Consider the following 15,311-nt stretch of genomic DNA (forward strand, 5'->3'; position numbering starts at 1 on the left):
CTTGGCGTTCACATGCCTTCATGTGTTACATCATAGATAAAACCCATTAGAGTCACATTGTTCTGTTTTATGCTGCATATAATACCTCAGACAAACAGAACTGCTGGTACCTTTTGATGTGATGAGGTTGGTTACAACATTTTGTGCCTGTGGGTCACATTTATTAGCTCCATTCATGCGTTTTGTAATTGAAGACTTCCGCAAAACGGAATAAAACCTTGTTGTCGTCCTAAAGTGCGTGCGTGCGTGCGTTTGTGCATGTTGAGCAGAGGGTCGTATTGGAGTCTTTACATGTGTTTTTACAAGGCCGTCGTTGTGCCTGTGACTCTGCAGACGATGTGAAGGAAATTGGCTTCCAGCGTATTTTAACGATGCAGCGCAGATACAGAGACGTCTCTTGTAGTTGAAGTGGAGTCCAGTGCTGACCTCCATGTTTACCTGCAGATTGGGGCTGCTTATGGTTTGTGCTTTAAGCAAATACCAGATACTTATGATGTTTGTCTTGTCTTTACGTGGGCTTTCTGCTTTGGGAACTGGAGGGGGCGGGGACAGCAGGGGTTTCTCTCCTCCGTCCTTGGTTCTGAGGGCTCTGCAGTGGTGGAAATCCCCCTTCACGTCAGCGTGGCACGACTTTCCTCGCTGACGAGATGCAACCTGCAATCTGAGCTCTGACGCTAAACGCTGCCGCTCTGGAGGGTTGGGTTTGGAGGCCGACACGCTTTTGGCCCAGTGGAGCTCTGAATGCGAACACAGCAGCGCCACAGTGGACGGTTCTCAAACTGATCGTCTCCTTAGCAAAGAGTTGTGGTGCAAAATATGTAGGAACAAACTAACTGTGTGAAATCAGAAAACACCTGCATGAAGCTGCATCTGATGTGAGGAGCAGCCTTCAGCCTCGTGATCAATGCTGATGTGTAAAAACGGACCCCGGTGAGTGACGTGACCCAGACTTTCAGCTACAGCTGATCCTAATCCTGTTCATTACTGCCTGAAGTCCTCACAAACATGAGCGCAGGACAGGAGTTACTGCAGGACACAGACGAGTCCAGGTTCATTGTGTACATGTTGTGTACATGTTGTGTACATGTTGTACAATGGCAGTAAAGGCTGTTCTAATCTATTCCCATGTCTGATCACGGTCTGTGCTCTGAGCGGGAAGCTTTATGTTTGATCATATGCTGCAGACGTTCTAATAGTGTTGATGGTCAGTTTATAGAAGCGTTATTGTTGTTGTTGTTGGAAACAAGCGCTGCAGCATCTGGAGTGAGTGGGTTTCAATTATCGACAACATGTGTTTAGGATGTGATTGTTGGAGACAGGAAGAGACTCAACACGCTGGTTCAGAAGCAGCTGTGTCCTGGGCTGCACACTGTCCATGGAGGAGGTGGAGGACAGAAGGATGCTGGTGAACTCACACCCATCATGGAGAACCCTCCACCCCTGCACCACACGGAGGCTCTGAGCAGCTCCAGCTCCACACTGTTACAGCCACAGGCAGGAAGGAGCTGTCACTGCTCCCACAGACATCAGGCTGGACAACAGCACTGCAGTGACACACAACATGGACACGTGTATTTCATTCCACTCGTTTGTGTTGTTGCTGCTGTTCTGCCATTGCTTTCATACTATGTTCACTGGTTATATTATCGTTGTCGTGCAATATGAAGATTTTACTTGTACTTATTTTTACTTGTATAGTTGATACTGCTGCCGTCCGCTCTTTTTCCTGTTTCACGTCTACTTGCTGCTGCAGACAAAATAATTTCCTATCGTATCTAACTTGGTTTGGCTGTTGGACAGAATAGAACTTGGTGAAATGTTCTGTTTTTTTCCAGGAGAAATTGACGGGTTTTTTTCTGAACGTGAAAGCAAATGAACGCTAATCGAGGGCTGCTGAAGCACTTTGAGTGGTGCTGGATTTACGGGTGGAATGACTCACTGTAAATTCAGTTCAGTCGTGACACTTTGTTCACGTTTCTCCTGCTGATTCCTGTAACAGAGAAGTTGTGTCTATTACTGTTTAAGTCCGTAAATGTTTACGTTTCCCTTTGTTTCGAGTGTAAAGTCAGTTAAAATAAACGTTTGCTGCAGATGTTTCACATGAAGAGGAAGCTTTGTTATTGGTTTGCTGTTTGTAGCCATCAACATTATTTAATAAAAAGCCAATGAAAACAATATGCTGACGGCATCTGTTGCTTTCAGATGTTTACTGGTCTCCTGAAGCACACGCCACCTCCGGCCTCCGCTGCAGCCGCCTCCTCCTCCACCTCGGACCAAAACAGCAACGCACAAACCACCGCTCCCACCATCCCGCGGGGACACCTGGTCGTGGGAACCAAGGACCAGCTCCGCCTCCTCACCCCCGTGGGCAGCACGGCGACGTCCAATCACTGCGCGGCGGCCGCCAAGCGCTCCGGAGGAGCTCCACGACCTCCCTCCTCTCTGAGCGAGGAGGATGATGGAGGGGGCGGAGGCAGGGTGAAGAAGAAACGAAAGAAAAAGGACAAGCGAGAACGGGAGCGAGGAGGAGGAGGAGCGGTGGAGGAAGATGAGAGGGAAAGCAGCAGACCAAAGAAACGAAAGGAGGGGAGGGAGGCGCTGGTGGTCACACTGAGGAAAACCAGGGAGCCCAAGGAAGTCAAGGAGGCGAAGGAGCGGAAGGAGCGCAGGACCAAGGGGAGGGAGAGCAGGAAGGAGAGCGGAGCAGACCTCAAGAATGTGGCAGCGGGGAGAGCAGCCGGCCCCGCCGTGGCCCCCGGACCCCCACAGGTCCCCGTGAAGGTGCCGGGCAAACGGGGACGGAAGCCCAAGATCAAAGTCCTGCCTCCCGTACCTGCAAGTCAAGGTACGCGCGCGCGTGCGTGTGTGCGTGTGGGTGTGGGTGTGTGTGTGCGTGTGTGTGTTTCAGTGTGTGCGTGCGTGCGTGCGTGCGTGTGTGTGTGTTTCTGTGTGTGTGTGTGTGTGTGTGTGTGTTTTTGTGTGTGTGTGTGTGTGTGTGTGTGTGTGTGCACTGCACAAGTGTGTTTCTGTGTGTGTGTGTGTGCACGCGCGCACACGTGTGTGTTTCTGTGTGTGTGTGTGTTTCAGTGTGTGTTTCAGTGCATGTGTGTTTCTCTGTGTGTTAGTGTGCGTGCGTGTGCATGCTCTGAGGATGTGGCAGGACGCTGATGCTCATAAAGACACACATTTGTTCTTTTGGTGGATGGAGCTGAATCTGTTCATTAACTGAAGGTTTATTGCGTGAAACAGTTATTCAAAAAGCACAGTGTCTTGTTCACTGCTCTCATGGCGACAATTTGTTTCTTCTATTTTCTTGTAAATTGTGAACAAATGCAGCTGAGCAGACTCAACACACGGGTGTTTCTGTGTGTGTGTGTGTGTGTGTGTGTGTGTGTGTGTGTGTGTGTGTGTGTGTGTGTGTGTGTCTCCCATGAAAAGATGTTTGTGCCTTTTGCTTTGTCTGCCACATGAAAGTGTGGCCTCACAGCAGAAAGATTCAGCGATAAATGGACGACGCTGATCCCAGTTCTGTTCTTAAACCATGATCAGACATGTTGGGATGAATGAATCTGAGCACAGTGTGATGTTGGATTTAATTGAGACTGATTACGTGTGTGTGTGTGTGTGTGTGTGTGTGTGTGTGTGTGTGTGTGTGTGTGTGTGTGTGTGTGTGTGTGTCTCTGCCTCGGTTCTCTATTAAAAACCGGTTCTGGTAAAGTAAATGAATGTCTGTTAGTCCAGTTCCGGTGCAGACTCTGCAGGTTAGCGGCTGCACTGCTCCTCCTGACGTGGGGACGTTCAGCTGTTTCTCATGTGAAATCCGGCAGATTCGTCCGTGTTTTTTGTCTGTCTGCTTACAAGAGAATCTGCACACAGAGAAAACTGCACACCGCTCGTCTTTCAGCTCAGCACCTGTAAACGTTCCCACCTGGTTCTTTGGTTCTCTGAGCTCTGACAGTGGGAGAAGCTTTAGTTCTTCTGGCTCTGCTGCGCTCAGTGCGCTGTAGCAGTCGTCACACACGTCGCCTCTAAGGGTGAAGCTTTTCTAGCCTAAGGCTGAAGACATGCCAACCTGTCTGTGTGTGTAGGATTCACTGGACAGACAGAGGGTTAAACCTCCCTGTGAGACAACAGGCCGCATCTGCAGCATAAACCGAGGCTTTGGCGACAGAAGATTCCGTTTATGACGTCAGACAACGCTGCGGTGCTGACCTCCGTGCAGACGCTGTGATGGGTTCAGCTGCTGAACCTTTAGAAAGGAGTGTTGGTGTTGACTCATGTGCGTCCTCTTGTTTCCACCCGTCAGCGCCTCCAGGACTCCACGCTAAAGGCACAGGGCATCTCCACGCTCGGAACTACGGCCAGGCCAACAGCAAGACCCCAGTGGCCTCGGCGCCGAAGCCGAGGGGGCGCAAACCCAGGTAAGCTCCGAGTCACGAGCAGCACGAGGCCAGAAACAAGAGGCCGCACTGCTGCAGGTGCTGGACGTGGGCCTGACGTGGTGAGGAGAGCAGTGGCTGTGACGCTGTCTGCATGTTGTACCTCCTTCAGGAAGAGGTCAGATAAGATGGGACCTGGTTGAGGCTCCTGCGTTTGCCTCTAGATGTTGCATATGATGAATAAACCAGAGTAATGAAAGGAAAATGAAAGCTTTAAAGTTGCCTGTATATTGTTTGGTCAGTGAAGCAGAAGCTGCAACGACGTCTAACGCTGGTGCAGATGCGTGAACACACGTCTATTTAAACTCACGCTCATCTGGGTGCAAACAACCTCAGTGCTGCCGTAATCTAATTCTAAGCTGAGCTGCACCCAGCCACCTCCTGGCTGTTTACAGTGCTCCGTCCCTGGGTCATCTGAGAGGACAGACACACTCACATAATGTGTTCTTTTACAGGAACGTGAAGAGTCAAACACACAAGGTGTTGCTTTTAAGGGCAGATTGTTTCTGCCTTTGTTTGTTTTTTCCTCCTTTTCTGTGAAATCTTTTGTCAGTTTTCTCATCACTTGAGTCTAGAAAGCCTGATTTCAGATGGAGACACCGTGACATGTCTTCAGCAGACCTTCTCTCGCTGTAATTCACATGAGTTTCATCTGTGGGGTGGTGGCTGAGGAAGCGCCCAGTGCTCAGTTAAAAACCCTATTTGCAGCTATATTTGAAACTTTTCCTTCACAAGGATTTAACTTCTTCATTTGCAGGTAAACAACAGACCACGAGGTGGAAAACAGAGGCTGACTAATTGTATAGACTATGTTCACATTCTAAAGCAGAAGCAGAATCTGATTCTATGACACAGATGAGTCGTGGCAGGACTCCCGAACACCGTCAGAGTGTTGATGGAAGGCTGAATAACGTGGCCTAGAGAAGTGCAGATTGAAAACGTGTGTCTGACTTCGTCCACAGAGTTGGTGCCGGTTCCTGTTTGGTGGAAGTAGAAGACGAGGGAAGAAAGATGTCCTGGGGTAGCGGTGGAGAGATGTGTAGGCTTCAGTGATTGGAAGAAAGTGAAAAGGAGATGGAGAAAGACAGAATGAAGCTTTCTAAAATGGAGGAATGGAGACGAGTCACCGCTGTGAGGTTCAGAAACACAAGGGCGTAATGATGAGCGGTCGAAAGACAGACAGGGAGGCAAAGCAACAAGAAAAGGATGGAGCCATGGGAGAGAAGCCCCAGCACTCGCTGAGAGCGCTGGTCCGAGTAGTGAAGAGACAACAGAGGAAATGACAAGGCAGAAAGGAGGTTCCACGTCCGCGGGTCCGTTCTAGGCGGTGCTGGACATCAGCTCAGGTTTTGTTCAGATAGTGAAAGTAGAACGTCCTCATGCTGCACTTTTAATTCCATTGTAATGTGTTGCTTTGTCTTTTCTCAGACTCTGAGAGGAGCATGAAGTGGGACTTTATTAATTAGAATCTCCTCTGAACGCGGCGCTGCAGCCTCACATTCACCAGGCGCTCTGTGCACGAGGCCGCTGTTCTGGATGAATGCAGGCTGAACAGTTAGAACGTGCACAAACCAACAACACGGTGTTCATTAGGAACGATCTGATGTTGGTGCGTTTGCTCTGGTCTGAATCTCGGTTCAGTTACTTTTCACAGCAAAATTTGAACTGCACCAAAACGTTGTCTCTTCCTTTTCCTTCTCCTCGTTTGGGACGCATCCATTTAACATTTACAGTCTCTCATTCAGGGACTGTTTGAATAGCAGCCAGCAGTATTTCTGTTTCCAGACTTGGATGGTGATTCTACTACTTCTGCACTGACAGATATGATCAAGTCTGTTACTGTTTCCAATTGGGACTGTTTGATTGGATCCCTTCGGAAATATCAACCAGCTCACACATTTACTTCACTCTGTCTCATTGGTCCAACTTCCGTCTGCGTCTATATGGTTTTTCTTTGCACTATATAAAGCAGGTAATGGTGTCAGAAATATGCAAATGTGTGTGTGGACCTCGTCCAGCTTAGAGCCACTCGGTGCCAGGAACAGCCCTCTCTTCCACTTTCCCTGCTGTACTTCTCTCCAGCAGCCTGGGGATTCAGAATTGGCGAGCTGCTCCGCAAGCGTGCTCCAAACCCGGACCAGGGTTCTTCCAGCCACTGGACCGTGCTCCCCTCAGCCAGATTAGCAGACCTAACGCTGAGGCGATGCTGCCGCAGGGCGACGCGGCTGCCAATTACTCATCAGAAGTCCTGTCCTTCCAGAGATCCCGGCGCCGCGCCACCAGAGAAGAAGAAGAAGGGGAAGAGGAGAACCCAGGAGCCGAGCGTCCACGAAGGGGCGGACAGTGACGACACTACCTCAATGTCAGCCCTGAACCTGGGCGGCGAGGACAGCCAGGACGCGCTGGACAACGCAGTGAGTGCAGTGTGTGCACGCGCCGCCGCCTGTGAATGAACAAACGCTTCAGCTGATTTATTTTATACTTGTTTCACACTTCAAATTAAAGCGCTAAGTGGAAGCATGTTCAGATTTTCACAAGTGCTTTTTCGTCCTAACACCTTGAATTACCTTCCTCTAATCCTTCTGCCCCACTCTTTAGAAGCGGCGTTCGGGACGACAGGTCAAGAGGAGGAAATACAACGAGGATTTGGACTTTAAGGTTGTAGACGACGATGGCGAGACCATCGCAGTTCTGGGAGCTGGTCGCATCTCGGCGCTGAACGCCACGGCTCTGGCGTGGCAGGCGGAGGTGAGGAAGGGCCGGGAAGCGCTGCTTGTTGCTGGTATTTAGAGTTTTGCTCATTAATGGCTGTCTTTGTTGCCCAGGAGCCGCCTGAAGACGAGGCCAACATCATTGAGAAGATTCTGTCTGTCAGAACGGTGAAGAAAGAGGTGAAGCAGAAAGAACACGAGCGCATGTGTGAATGGACGTTTTAGAGCTCATGTTTGTTTGTTTCTTCCTACTTCATCTTCACAGGACGAAGCAGAGGAGACAGAGGAGTTCTTTGTCAAGTACAGAAATTTGTGAGTATCTTTGCTGCTTATTGATGGTACAGGTGTGTTCATGAGCAGAAACACACATGTAGCCTCAACGTTGTCTCAATATGACTTATGAATTATGACTCATCTCTGGGACGTTGAGGTTTTTTCTGCAGTGAAATGTTGTCTGGAGTCGAAGCTTCTTTTTTCTCAGCAGTTTCTCAGCAGTTTCTCAGAGGAAGAGTGAGAGCAGAAGGTTTTTCCTTCTCTCCTGACCCTCGGCTCGCAGCCGGTCTGAGGCTCTGGGGACGAACCCATTTGTTCCAGCGCTTTGTCTTTAAAACGCATCCTACACAGATTTACTGTTGTTTTATGATGATTTATTTGACTTGGATTTAGTTCATCTAAACACTTCACTTTTGTGTGACTTTATTCAAATGAATGTGATGTTTCTAGTTGCAGAAGTTTCTTCTGCACCCTTTGAAAGTCAGTTGATGATGCTTCATCACATACGTGAGGACTCGGCTCCCCAGGGAGTTCATCGACGCCACGCATCACCGCTGCAGCCTTTGTTTGTCCATTTATAGGTTGTGGTTTATGGATTAAATCAAGCGTGTCAAACCGTAGCCATGGTAACCGCGTTTTCTCTCCCACTGACTAATGATTAGGGGATTTTTGTTTGTTTAAATCACTGAGTGAGACGTCGTCGTTCATCCTCAGCGGAGTCTGATGCACGTTGGGCCTGTGTGATGGTTTCTGTTTAGCTGGAAGGTGGCACCACCAACTCCACAGGGTTTACTGTGTGTTCATATATGATTGAGTTGTGTTGTTAGATTTAAAATATTTTTCTCACCTACATTAATTATTAAATTATGTACGGGTCCTGTTGCTTTAGAAGGGAAACTATAATGTGGTTCGTCTCAGTTTTTTTATTTACTTTATTTCTTTTTCATTATTTAAACACGTTACAGACCGTACGCGTTGGTCGTTGTGTTCTGTTCTTCTAGTTCCTACTTGCACTGTAAATGGGCCACGCTAGAAGAACTGGAGAAGGATCCTCGAATTCACCAGAAGATCAAACGCTTCAGGACGAAACAGGCCCAGATGAAACACCTGTTTACAGAGGTAACGCACCACCACAGCTGTGACGACTGGACACATCATCCAGTATGAAGGTCAACGGGTGACGCAAACATGCCGTAACCATGGCAACCGCTTTATGCAGCAATCATCCATCTAGTGCTGCCTCCAGCAGCTGACTGCAGGTTGAGACTTTTTCTCTGCAACTTTTTCCAGTCATACATGAAGCAGAATCTGGCGATACTGATGTGCAGCGTTCTGGAGCTGCACCTTCACTGATCACATGCTGGTGTCTGTGTAATGAGGCTGGCAGCTGTGAGGTGTCTAATGGAGGCTGTTTAACCCAAACATAGCTGTAAAATGCTTTCCTAATGAGGAGTTAGTGTTTGTCTATGAAGAAGCAGCAGCTCTATTTTTTGGAAGCATTTGAAAACAGCCACTCATATCTGGCATCAGTAGCTGTTCTCATGGGGCTTTTTACTACCACGCTCCCACTCTCTTCTCATGTTTGGGCTCTTTTCCTCATTTGACCTACTTTGTACAGACTTTACGCTTCATTAAATCTTTGAGCTCCTCTATAAGTAATGATCAATAAGGCCTGTGGCCTGTCTTTGTCCCTTTTCTCAGCCCGATGACGACTTGTTTAACCCAGACTACGTGGAGGTGGATAGAGTGCTGGAGGTGGCTGTCACCACAGACACTGAGACCGGAGAGGTGGGTGATGCTGACGGTGTCTGACAGCAGTGTTTACCTGCCACTGTGAAGTGCTTATTACCAAAGTGTAGTGGTCCAGCGACACAGAGCACCGTGCTCTTTGTGTGTGTTGTCGTAGGAGGTGACCCATTACCTTGTTAAGTGGTGCAGTCTCTCGTACGAGGAGGCGACCTGGGAACTGCAGGAGGACCTGGACCCGGAGAAGATCAAGGAGTTTGAACAGATCCAGAAGCTACCGGCAGACCTCAGGCACATGGTGAGTAGAGACACAAACATAGACTACTGTGCAGCAACCGCAGAGGAAACAACCAAGGTTGATCTTCGCAAACTTGGATATTTGAAGTTCCAGAGCTCCTTAAACAAAGCATTTAAATTTTTAATTTAATGATTTAATTTAAAGTGAGCACAGATCAGAGAAGGAAAAGATGTGATCTGAAACGCAGGCAGAAGCACGACCCTGTCTGCCCACATCTACAGGAACACGCTCACTGTTCTGGCCTTGTTGACTTGTGCTCCATCTGGATCCTCTGCTTCTCTCCCCTTTGCTGCTCAGTGTGGGAGTCACTGTTGTCACAAACCTCAGTGCGTTTGCTTTGTGAATGCCGGACACACAGTTGTTCTTTTTTAATAGCTGCAAAGTGTATCTCCTCTCTCCTGAGGGACACAAGTACGAACAAGCAAATCATTCCTGCTCTCTGCAATTATTCTTTTAGTATTATCACTTATTAGACTCTGACTACCTTTATTATTTGTCCGTTCAACCTCCTAAAGCAGAGACTCTTCTTGTACCTTTTAAAAGTAGGACAACTTGTTTTTTTCTGTTCTTTCACAGAGAGGATGAAATAGTTTTAATATCAGATGTTCCCCTGCTTCTTTTGTTGGATGGAACTAGTGTATTATGATCCGTTCCCTTCACATAAAGCAACCGTCAACTAATCAGGCTTTAGTTCTTCATTGATAAATAATCCAGGCAACTGATAGAAAACGTTTCCTACCGTAGAACAGCTGTGGTGGAAATTTCCCAAAAACAAGCAGATGAGAGAGTTGTCTTTTGTGTGATTTATTATGAAAATAAAGGAAAATAAAAATAATAGGGAAAGCAAATCAAAAACACGGATGTTGATCGTGCACATCAACAAACCAAAAAAACAGCTGGGAGATCAGTGCAAACACCACAAATGTGTGATGCAAAGAGCCCACGATCCTCAAGCTGCTTCTGCCTTTTAACCCCTCTGTCCGACTACGGTGGAACGTCTGTGTGGCCCAATCATTGCATACACCATCTCATCCCTGTCACTGTGTGTGGAGATGTTTACATCCTCACACCTGCATCACTGGCGTCTGACTGTCAGAGAGGAAGGAGCGCTAAGTCTCAACAGACAGAGACACAACTCCTGTCCTTTTGGGAGCTGGAGTCCAGAGTCCATCAGACAGAGACACCCACTGAACAATCATATAATAACTGCATAGTATAAGGAAGAAGCAATATTTCCCATAACACAGCATATGCTTGTATTTACAGTGTGTGTTTATCCTACAGGAGCGTCCGCTTCCTGAGAAATGGCAGAAGTTGGAGCGCTCCAGAGATTACCGCAATGGAAACCAGCTCCGGGAATATCAGCTGGAGGGAATGAACTGGCTGCGGTTCAACTGGTACAACAGGTGCTGATTAGATCAGTTATATGCACAACTCTGAGAATGTTTAAGAACTATGAATATGGATCCTCTAATTGAAGGGTATCGTTTTTATTCCACTCATTCATTTTTAGGCACAGTCCCTGTAGAGTTTCTGCAGTAACAGTTTTGCTGCCTCCGAGTTCTGCTTTAATATTAACTTTCATATTAGATTTGGTCATAAATTTACATGTTAATGAGGAAGATTTTTCTTTTATTGGGACTAACTACAGTTAGTTTATCCCTTCTATACTGTAAATATTGTTTGTCTGCACAGAAGTAATGCCTTTATTTGTTTCATTATTTTACTGATTAGCATAAGTAGGTGTAGTAGGTCCTCCCCTCACGCTCTTTGTCTTCTACAGAAAAAACTGCATACTAGCAGATGAAATGGGTTTGGGAAAGACCATCCAGTCCATAACTTTTCTCTATGAGATCTTCACCATGGGGATTCGAGGGCCCTTCCTCATCATCGCCCCCCTCTCCACCATCACCAACTGGGAGAGGGAGTTCCGCACATGGACACACATGAACGTCATTGTGTATCACGGCTCACAGATCAGCCGTCAGATGATCCTGCAGTACGAGATGTTTCACAGAGATGCACAGGTAGCGCGTCATCACCGTTGCTCCTTATGACTCAGCTGTGTGGGGTTTTTTAAATGGAGCTGAAGGCAGAAGTGATGGGTGGAGGTTTGAGAAGAAAAGTCATCAAATCCTCATGTTTGCTCATGCAGCTGTGATTCACACAGTTCCTGCTGGCTATGAAAGGTTTTGTGAACAGGTGTTCAGGGACCGCAAAGCGCTTATAGTTCACAAACTGAACTCTTCTGTGTGAGCTGAAGTGCATTTTGCCGTGATTTTATTGTCTGGAGTGGTATTGCTGATACTGATCATGATTTGGAGCAGTGATAACAGGGTGTATGAATAGCTGCTAACATAAATATGAGTAGGAAGGATTCCTTCAAGGTTAGACGCAAAGCTTTACTGTGTGACATTTATTTTGTGAGCATTTGTATAGTTTTAATGAGCGTTTATATGCATGGCGTCGTTCATTCCCATTTTATTGGGAGGATTCAGATGTAAAGTCGTCCTTAGTTCATGTTTTCTGGTGAAGAGTAAACTGTGGTTTAGCTGAATATATTTCTGCACAGTTGTCTTCCTCTCATCCTGTCCTCATCCTCCACCCTGAGGGACGTGCAGTGTTTGCTACACTGTGGATGTGACAGACATACATAACACGTTCGGCGTCTCTCTCTTTGATACTTGAACACTTCCTCACTCTGACTGCTGCGTAGATGCATCTCCTCATCGCTACACAGTGGTTTAAATTAACCTGTTCCCTCTCTCCCAAAATCTCTGATGTCCATAGTGTTTGGATTCAGATCTCTTATACATCAGTATCCCTGAAGGTCACGTCAGACTAGGATGAGACGGTTTACTAATTTCTGGGTTTGTCAACCACAGGGTAACACTATCCCAGGCGTGCTGAAGTTCCACGGGTTGATCACCACCTTTGAGATGATCATGGCTGACTGTCCAGAGCTGAGGAAGCTGCACTGGCGCTGTGTGGTGATCGATGAAGCTCACAGACTGAAGAACAGAAACTGCAAACTGTTGGAGGGACTGAAACTCATGAACCTGGTCAGTGTGTCTCTGTAATAAGCAGTGTTGAGCATCTATACAGCTGTTGGACAAGTTAGTGCTGAGACATACTGTATTTGCATATGTTTTCAGACCTCCTTATAATAAATAAAGGCCTTTTATAGGGTGACATGTTTTCAATCCTTTACTGTGCATGCTGCCTCTAACAGGAACACAAAGTTCTGCTGACAGGAACGCCTCTCCAAAACTCGGTGGAGGAGCTGTTCAGTTTGTTGAACTTCCTGGAACCGCAGCAGTTTCCTTCAGAGAGCACATTTCTGGAAGAGTTTGGAGACCTGAAGACCGACGAGCAGGTACGAAGATAGGAGTCGTTCATTTAGATACAGCAGTAGAGAACTAGGTCATCGCAAAGGATGTATTTGCCTCAGTAACATTACATTCATTCATGTTGAAATGATCCATGGATGCTGGTAGTTTCACCTGCAGCTTGACATGTTTACAATAGTTTCCATTTGCATTCAAAGTTGCTATCCTCTGTTCTGCCCAACAGGTTAAGAAGCTTCAGGCCATTTTGAAGCCCATGATGTTGAGGAGATTGAAAGACGATGTAGAAAAAAACCTGGCACCTAAAGAAGAAACCATCATAGAGGTGGGTCAACGTGTGAATGTGAGTGCAAACATTTGTATTGTAGCTAGGTTTAAATAAAATAACTTTTTATTCCACTTAACCTCAATTAAATCACTCAGCCGAAACCTCCTGATAAAAGCTCCACCAATGTAGCTAAATTAATACCCCAGTAATGATTCTTTATCAGAAGACTTTTTTGTAGTGTAAATACATCTAAGTTTGAAATTTAATGAGAAAAAAACTCAGTATGAGTGTTGGTTACGCTGAAAACTCTGAAAAAGGTCTGAAATAAAAAGGAAACAGAGCTGATGGCGTCACTGTGTGAACTAAATTATTATACATTTACTACTACAACCTAACCCTTGTTTCTGCAGGTGGAGCTGACCAACATCCAGAAGAAGTACTACCGAGCCATCTTGGAGAAGAACTTCTCGTTTCTGTCCAAAGGAGCGAACCAGCACAACATGCCCAACCTCATTAACACTATGATGGAGCTCCGCAAGTGCTGCAACCACCCGTACCTTATCACAGGTGAAGACACAGTCAGAGAGTGGCAGGACTCTGCAGCTCTCACCTCTCCCTCAATGTATGCACTGGTTTTTATCTAGGAGCTGAAGAGAAGATTCTTGAAAGCTTCAGGAAGAGCCACAGTCCAGATGCACCAGACTTCCAGCTGCAGGCCATGATCCAGGCTGCAGGTAAGCTGGTGCTCATTGACAAGCTGCTGCCCAAACTGCTCGCTGGGGGACACAAGGTCCTGGTCTTCTCCCAAATGGTTCGCTGTCTGGACATCCTGGAGGACTACCTCATCCAGAGACGGTGAGCAGACGAGGAGTGGAGGCTGGTGTTGAATGTATCCAAGCGCTGCAAAAGCAACCCTTTGCATTTGTGCATTCCCGTGGTGTTTCCTGCAGCTACACGTACGAGCGCATCGACGGCCGCGTGCGAGGGAACCTGCGCCAGGCGGCCATCGACAGATTCTGCAAGCCAGACTCGGACCGCTTCGTTTTCCTGCTGTGCACCAGAGCAGGAGGCCTGGGAATCAACCTGACAGCCGCCGACACCTGCATCATCTTCGACTCGGACTGGAATCCTCAGAACGACTTGCAGGTGGGCCGGGTCGAGTGCTGCACCTATGGTGCGGATTGAGTCAGAACCGAAGAGACGAACGTCATTTGTTTTTGTGATGGAAATCGTTCTCTTTTCTCGCTGCACCAAGTTGCTGCTTGTTTAAAGTGTAGTGGCATTTGTGATTCTTCCGGGACTGCAGCAAATGAGCAAAAGGAGTTGTTCAAAGGAGCAGTGAAGTGTGCGATGGTACCTTTGCTTTCCTTTCTTGTCAGGGATGAAGCAGTCACAGTATTATTTAAATGTGGAAACTAAATAGTTTCCTTTATGCAGACTTATCTGATGTTCTAATACTGCTATGACTTTGTTTTCTATGCGCTTCAGTTGTGTGTTAATGCCTCTGTCTGTGTTCTGTCTGTGGCCCAGGCCCAGGCACGCTGCCACCGGATCGGCCAGAGCAAAGCGGTGAAGGTCTACAGACTCATCACCAGGAACTCGTACGAGAGGGAGATGTTTGACAAAGCCAGTCTGAAGCTGGGGTTGGACAAAGCTGTCCTCCAAGACATCAACCGCAAAGGCAACCTCAACGGGGTCAGATATGCTGTCACTTCTAACTGTGTAATCAGTGTTTCTAAACACAGAGGTTGATTTATGCGCTTCATCAGTCTAGCATCATATTTGCCCAAGGTGGAAATATTATGTCTGCATGTGTCTCCAGCCTCGACTCTAGGAGGTTCAGAGAAAAACAAACCGTGGTTCCTTCTCTTTTTAGTTGTTAAATCTTAATGTTTGTATCGTTATGACCAGCTGTCACATTTTAGTGTTGAATGTGGACTGTAAAACCAGCTTTCACTCCAATCTTTGGCTGTTTATTACTACAGGTGCAGCAACTTTCTAAGCTGGAGGTGGAGGACTTGTTGAAAAAAGGAGCATATGGAGCTTTGATGGATGAAGAAGACGAAGGTTCTAAGTTCTGTGAAGAAGACATTGATCAGATACTTCAGAGACGGACTCAAACCATCACTATCCAGTCTGAGGGCAAAGGCTCCACATTTGCAAAGGTAAATCCTTAATCGTCTGTTTATAGAGATCAACCAAACACTGGCAGTTGGGTTCTTCAGTTGA

At 47.0% G+C, this 15,311-nt stretch overlaps 1 protein-coding gene across 7 annotated transcripts in view; it reads left to right on the top strand.

The window, feature by feature from the left end:
* chd6 (chromodomain helicase DNA binding protein 6) overlaps nt 1-15,311 on the top strand; it is a 48,344-nt gene that overhangs the window by 19,309 nt on the left and 13,724 nt on the right. For 6 of the 7 annotated variants that reach the window (XM_029151997.3, XM_029151998.3, XM_055508850.1 and 3 more), the window contains 19 exons: nt 2,203-2,845; nt 4,307-4,421; nt 6,700-6,853; nt 7,038-7,187; nt 7,265-7,330; nt 7,416-7,462; nt 8,425-8,542; nt 9,125-9,211; nt 9,330-9,467; nt 10,752-10,873; nt 11,251-11,494; nt 12,353-12,529; nt 12,700-12,843; nt 13,041-13,139; nt 13,493-13,649; nt 13,727-13,937; nt 14,033-14,228; nt 14,613-14,777; nt 15,068-15,247. In XM_029151997.3, the coding sequence (XP_029007830.1) occupies nt 2,203-2,845; nt 4,307-4,421; nt 6,700-6,853; nt 7,038-7,187; nt 7,265-7,330; nt 7,416-7,462; nt 8,425-8,542; nt 9,125-9,211; nt 9,330-9,467; nt 10,752-10,873; nt 11,251-11,494; nt 12,353-12,529; nt 12,700-12,843; nt 13,041-13,139; nt 13,493-13,649; nt 13,727-13,937; nt 14,033-14,228; nt 14,613-14,777; nt 15,068-15,247 (3,213 nt within the window). The remainder of the gene's footprint in view (nt 1-2,202; nt 2,846-4,306; nt 4,422-6,699; nt 6,854-7,037; nt 7,188-7,264; nt 7,331-7,415; nt 7,463-8,424; nt 8,543-9,124; nt 9,212-9,329; nt 9,468-10,751; nt 10,874-11,250; nt 11,495-12,352; nt 12,530-12,699; nt 12,844-13,040; nt 13,140-13,492; nt 13,650-13,726; nt 13,938-14,032; nt 14,229-14,612; nt 14,778-15,067; nt 15,248-15,311) is intronic. The other variant, XM_029152002.3, reaches the window with a different exon arrangement.

This window comes from Betta splendens, chromosome 5 (genome assembly GCF_900634795.4).
Source record: "Betta splendens chromosome 5, fBetSpl5.4, whole genome shotgun sequence".
NCBI lineage: Eukaryota > Metazoa > Chordata > Actinopteri > Anabantiformes > Osphronemidae > Betta > Betta splendens.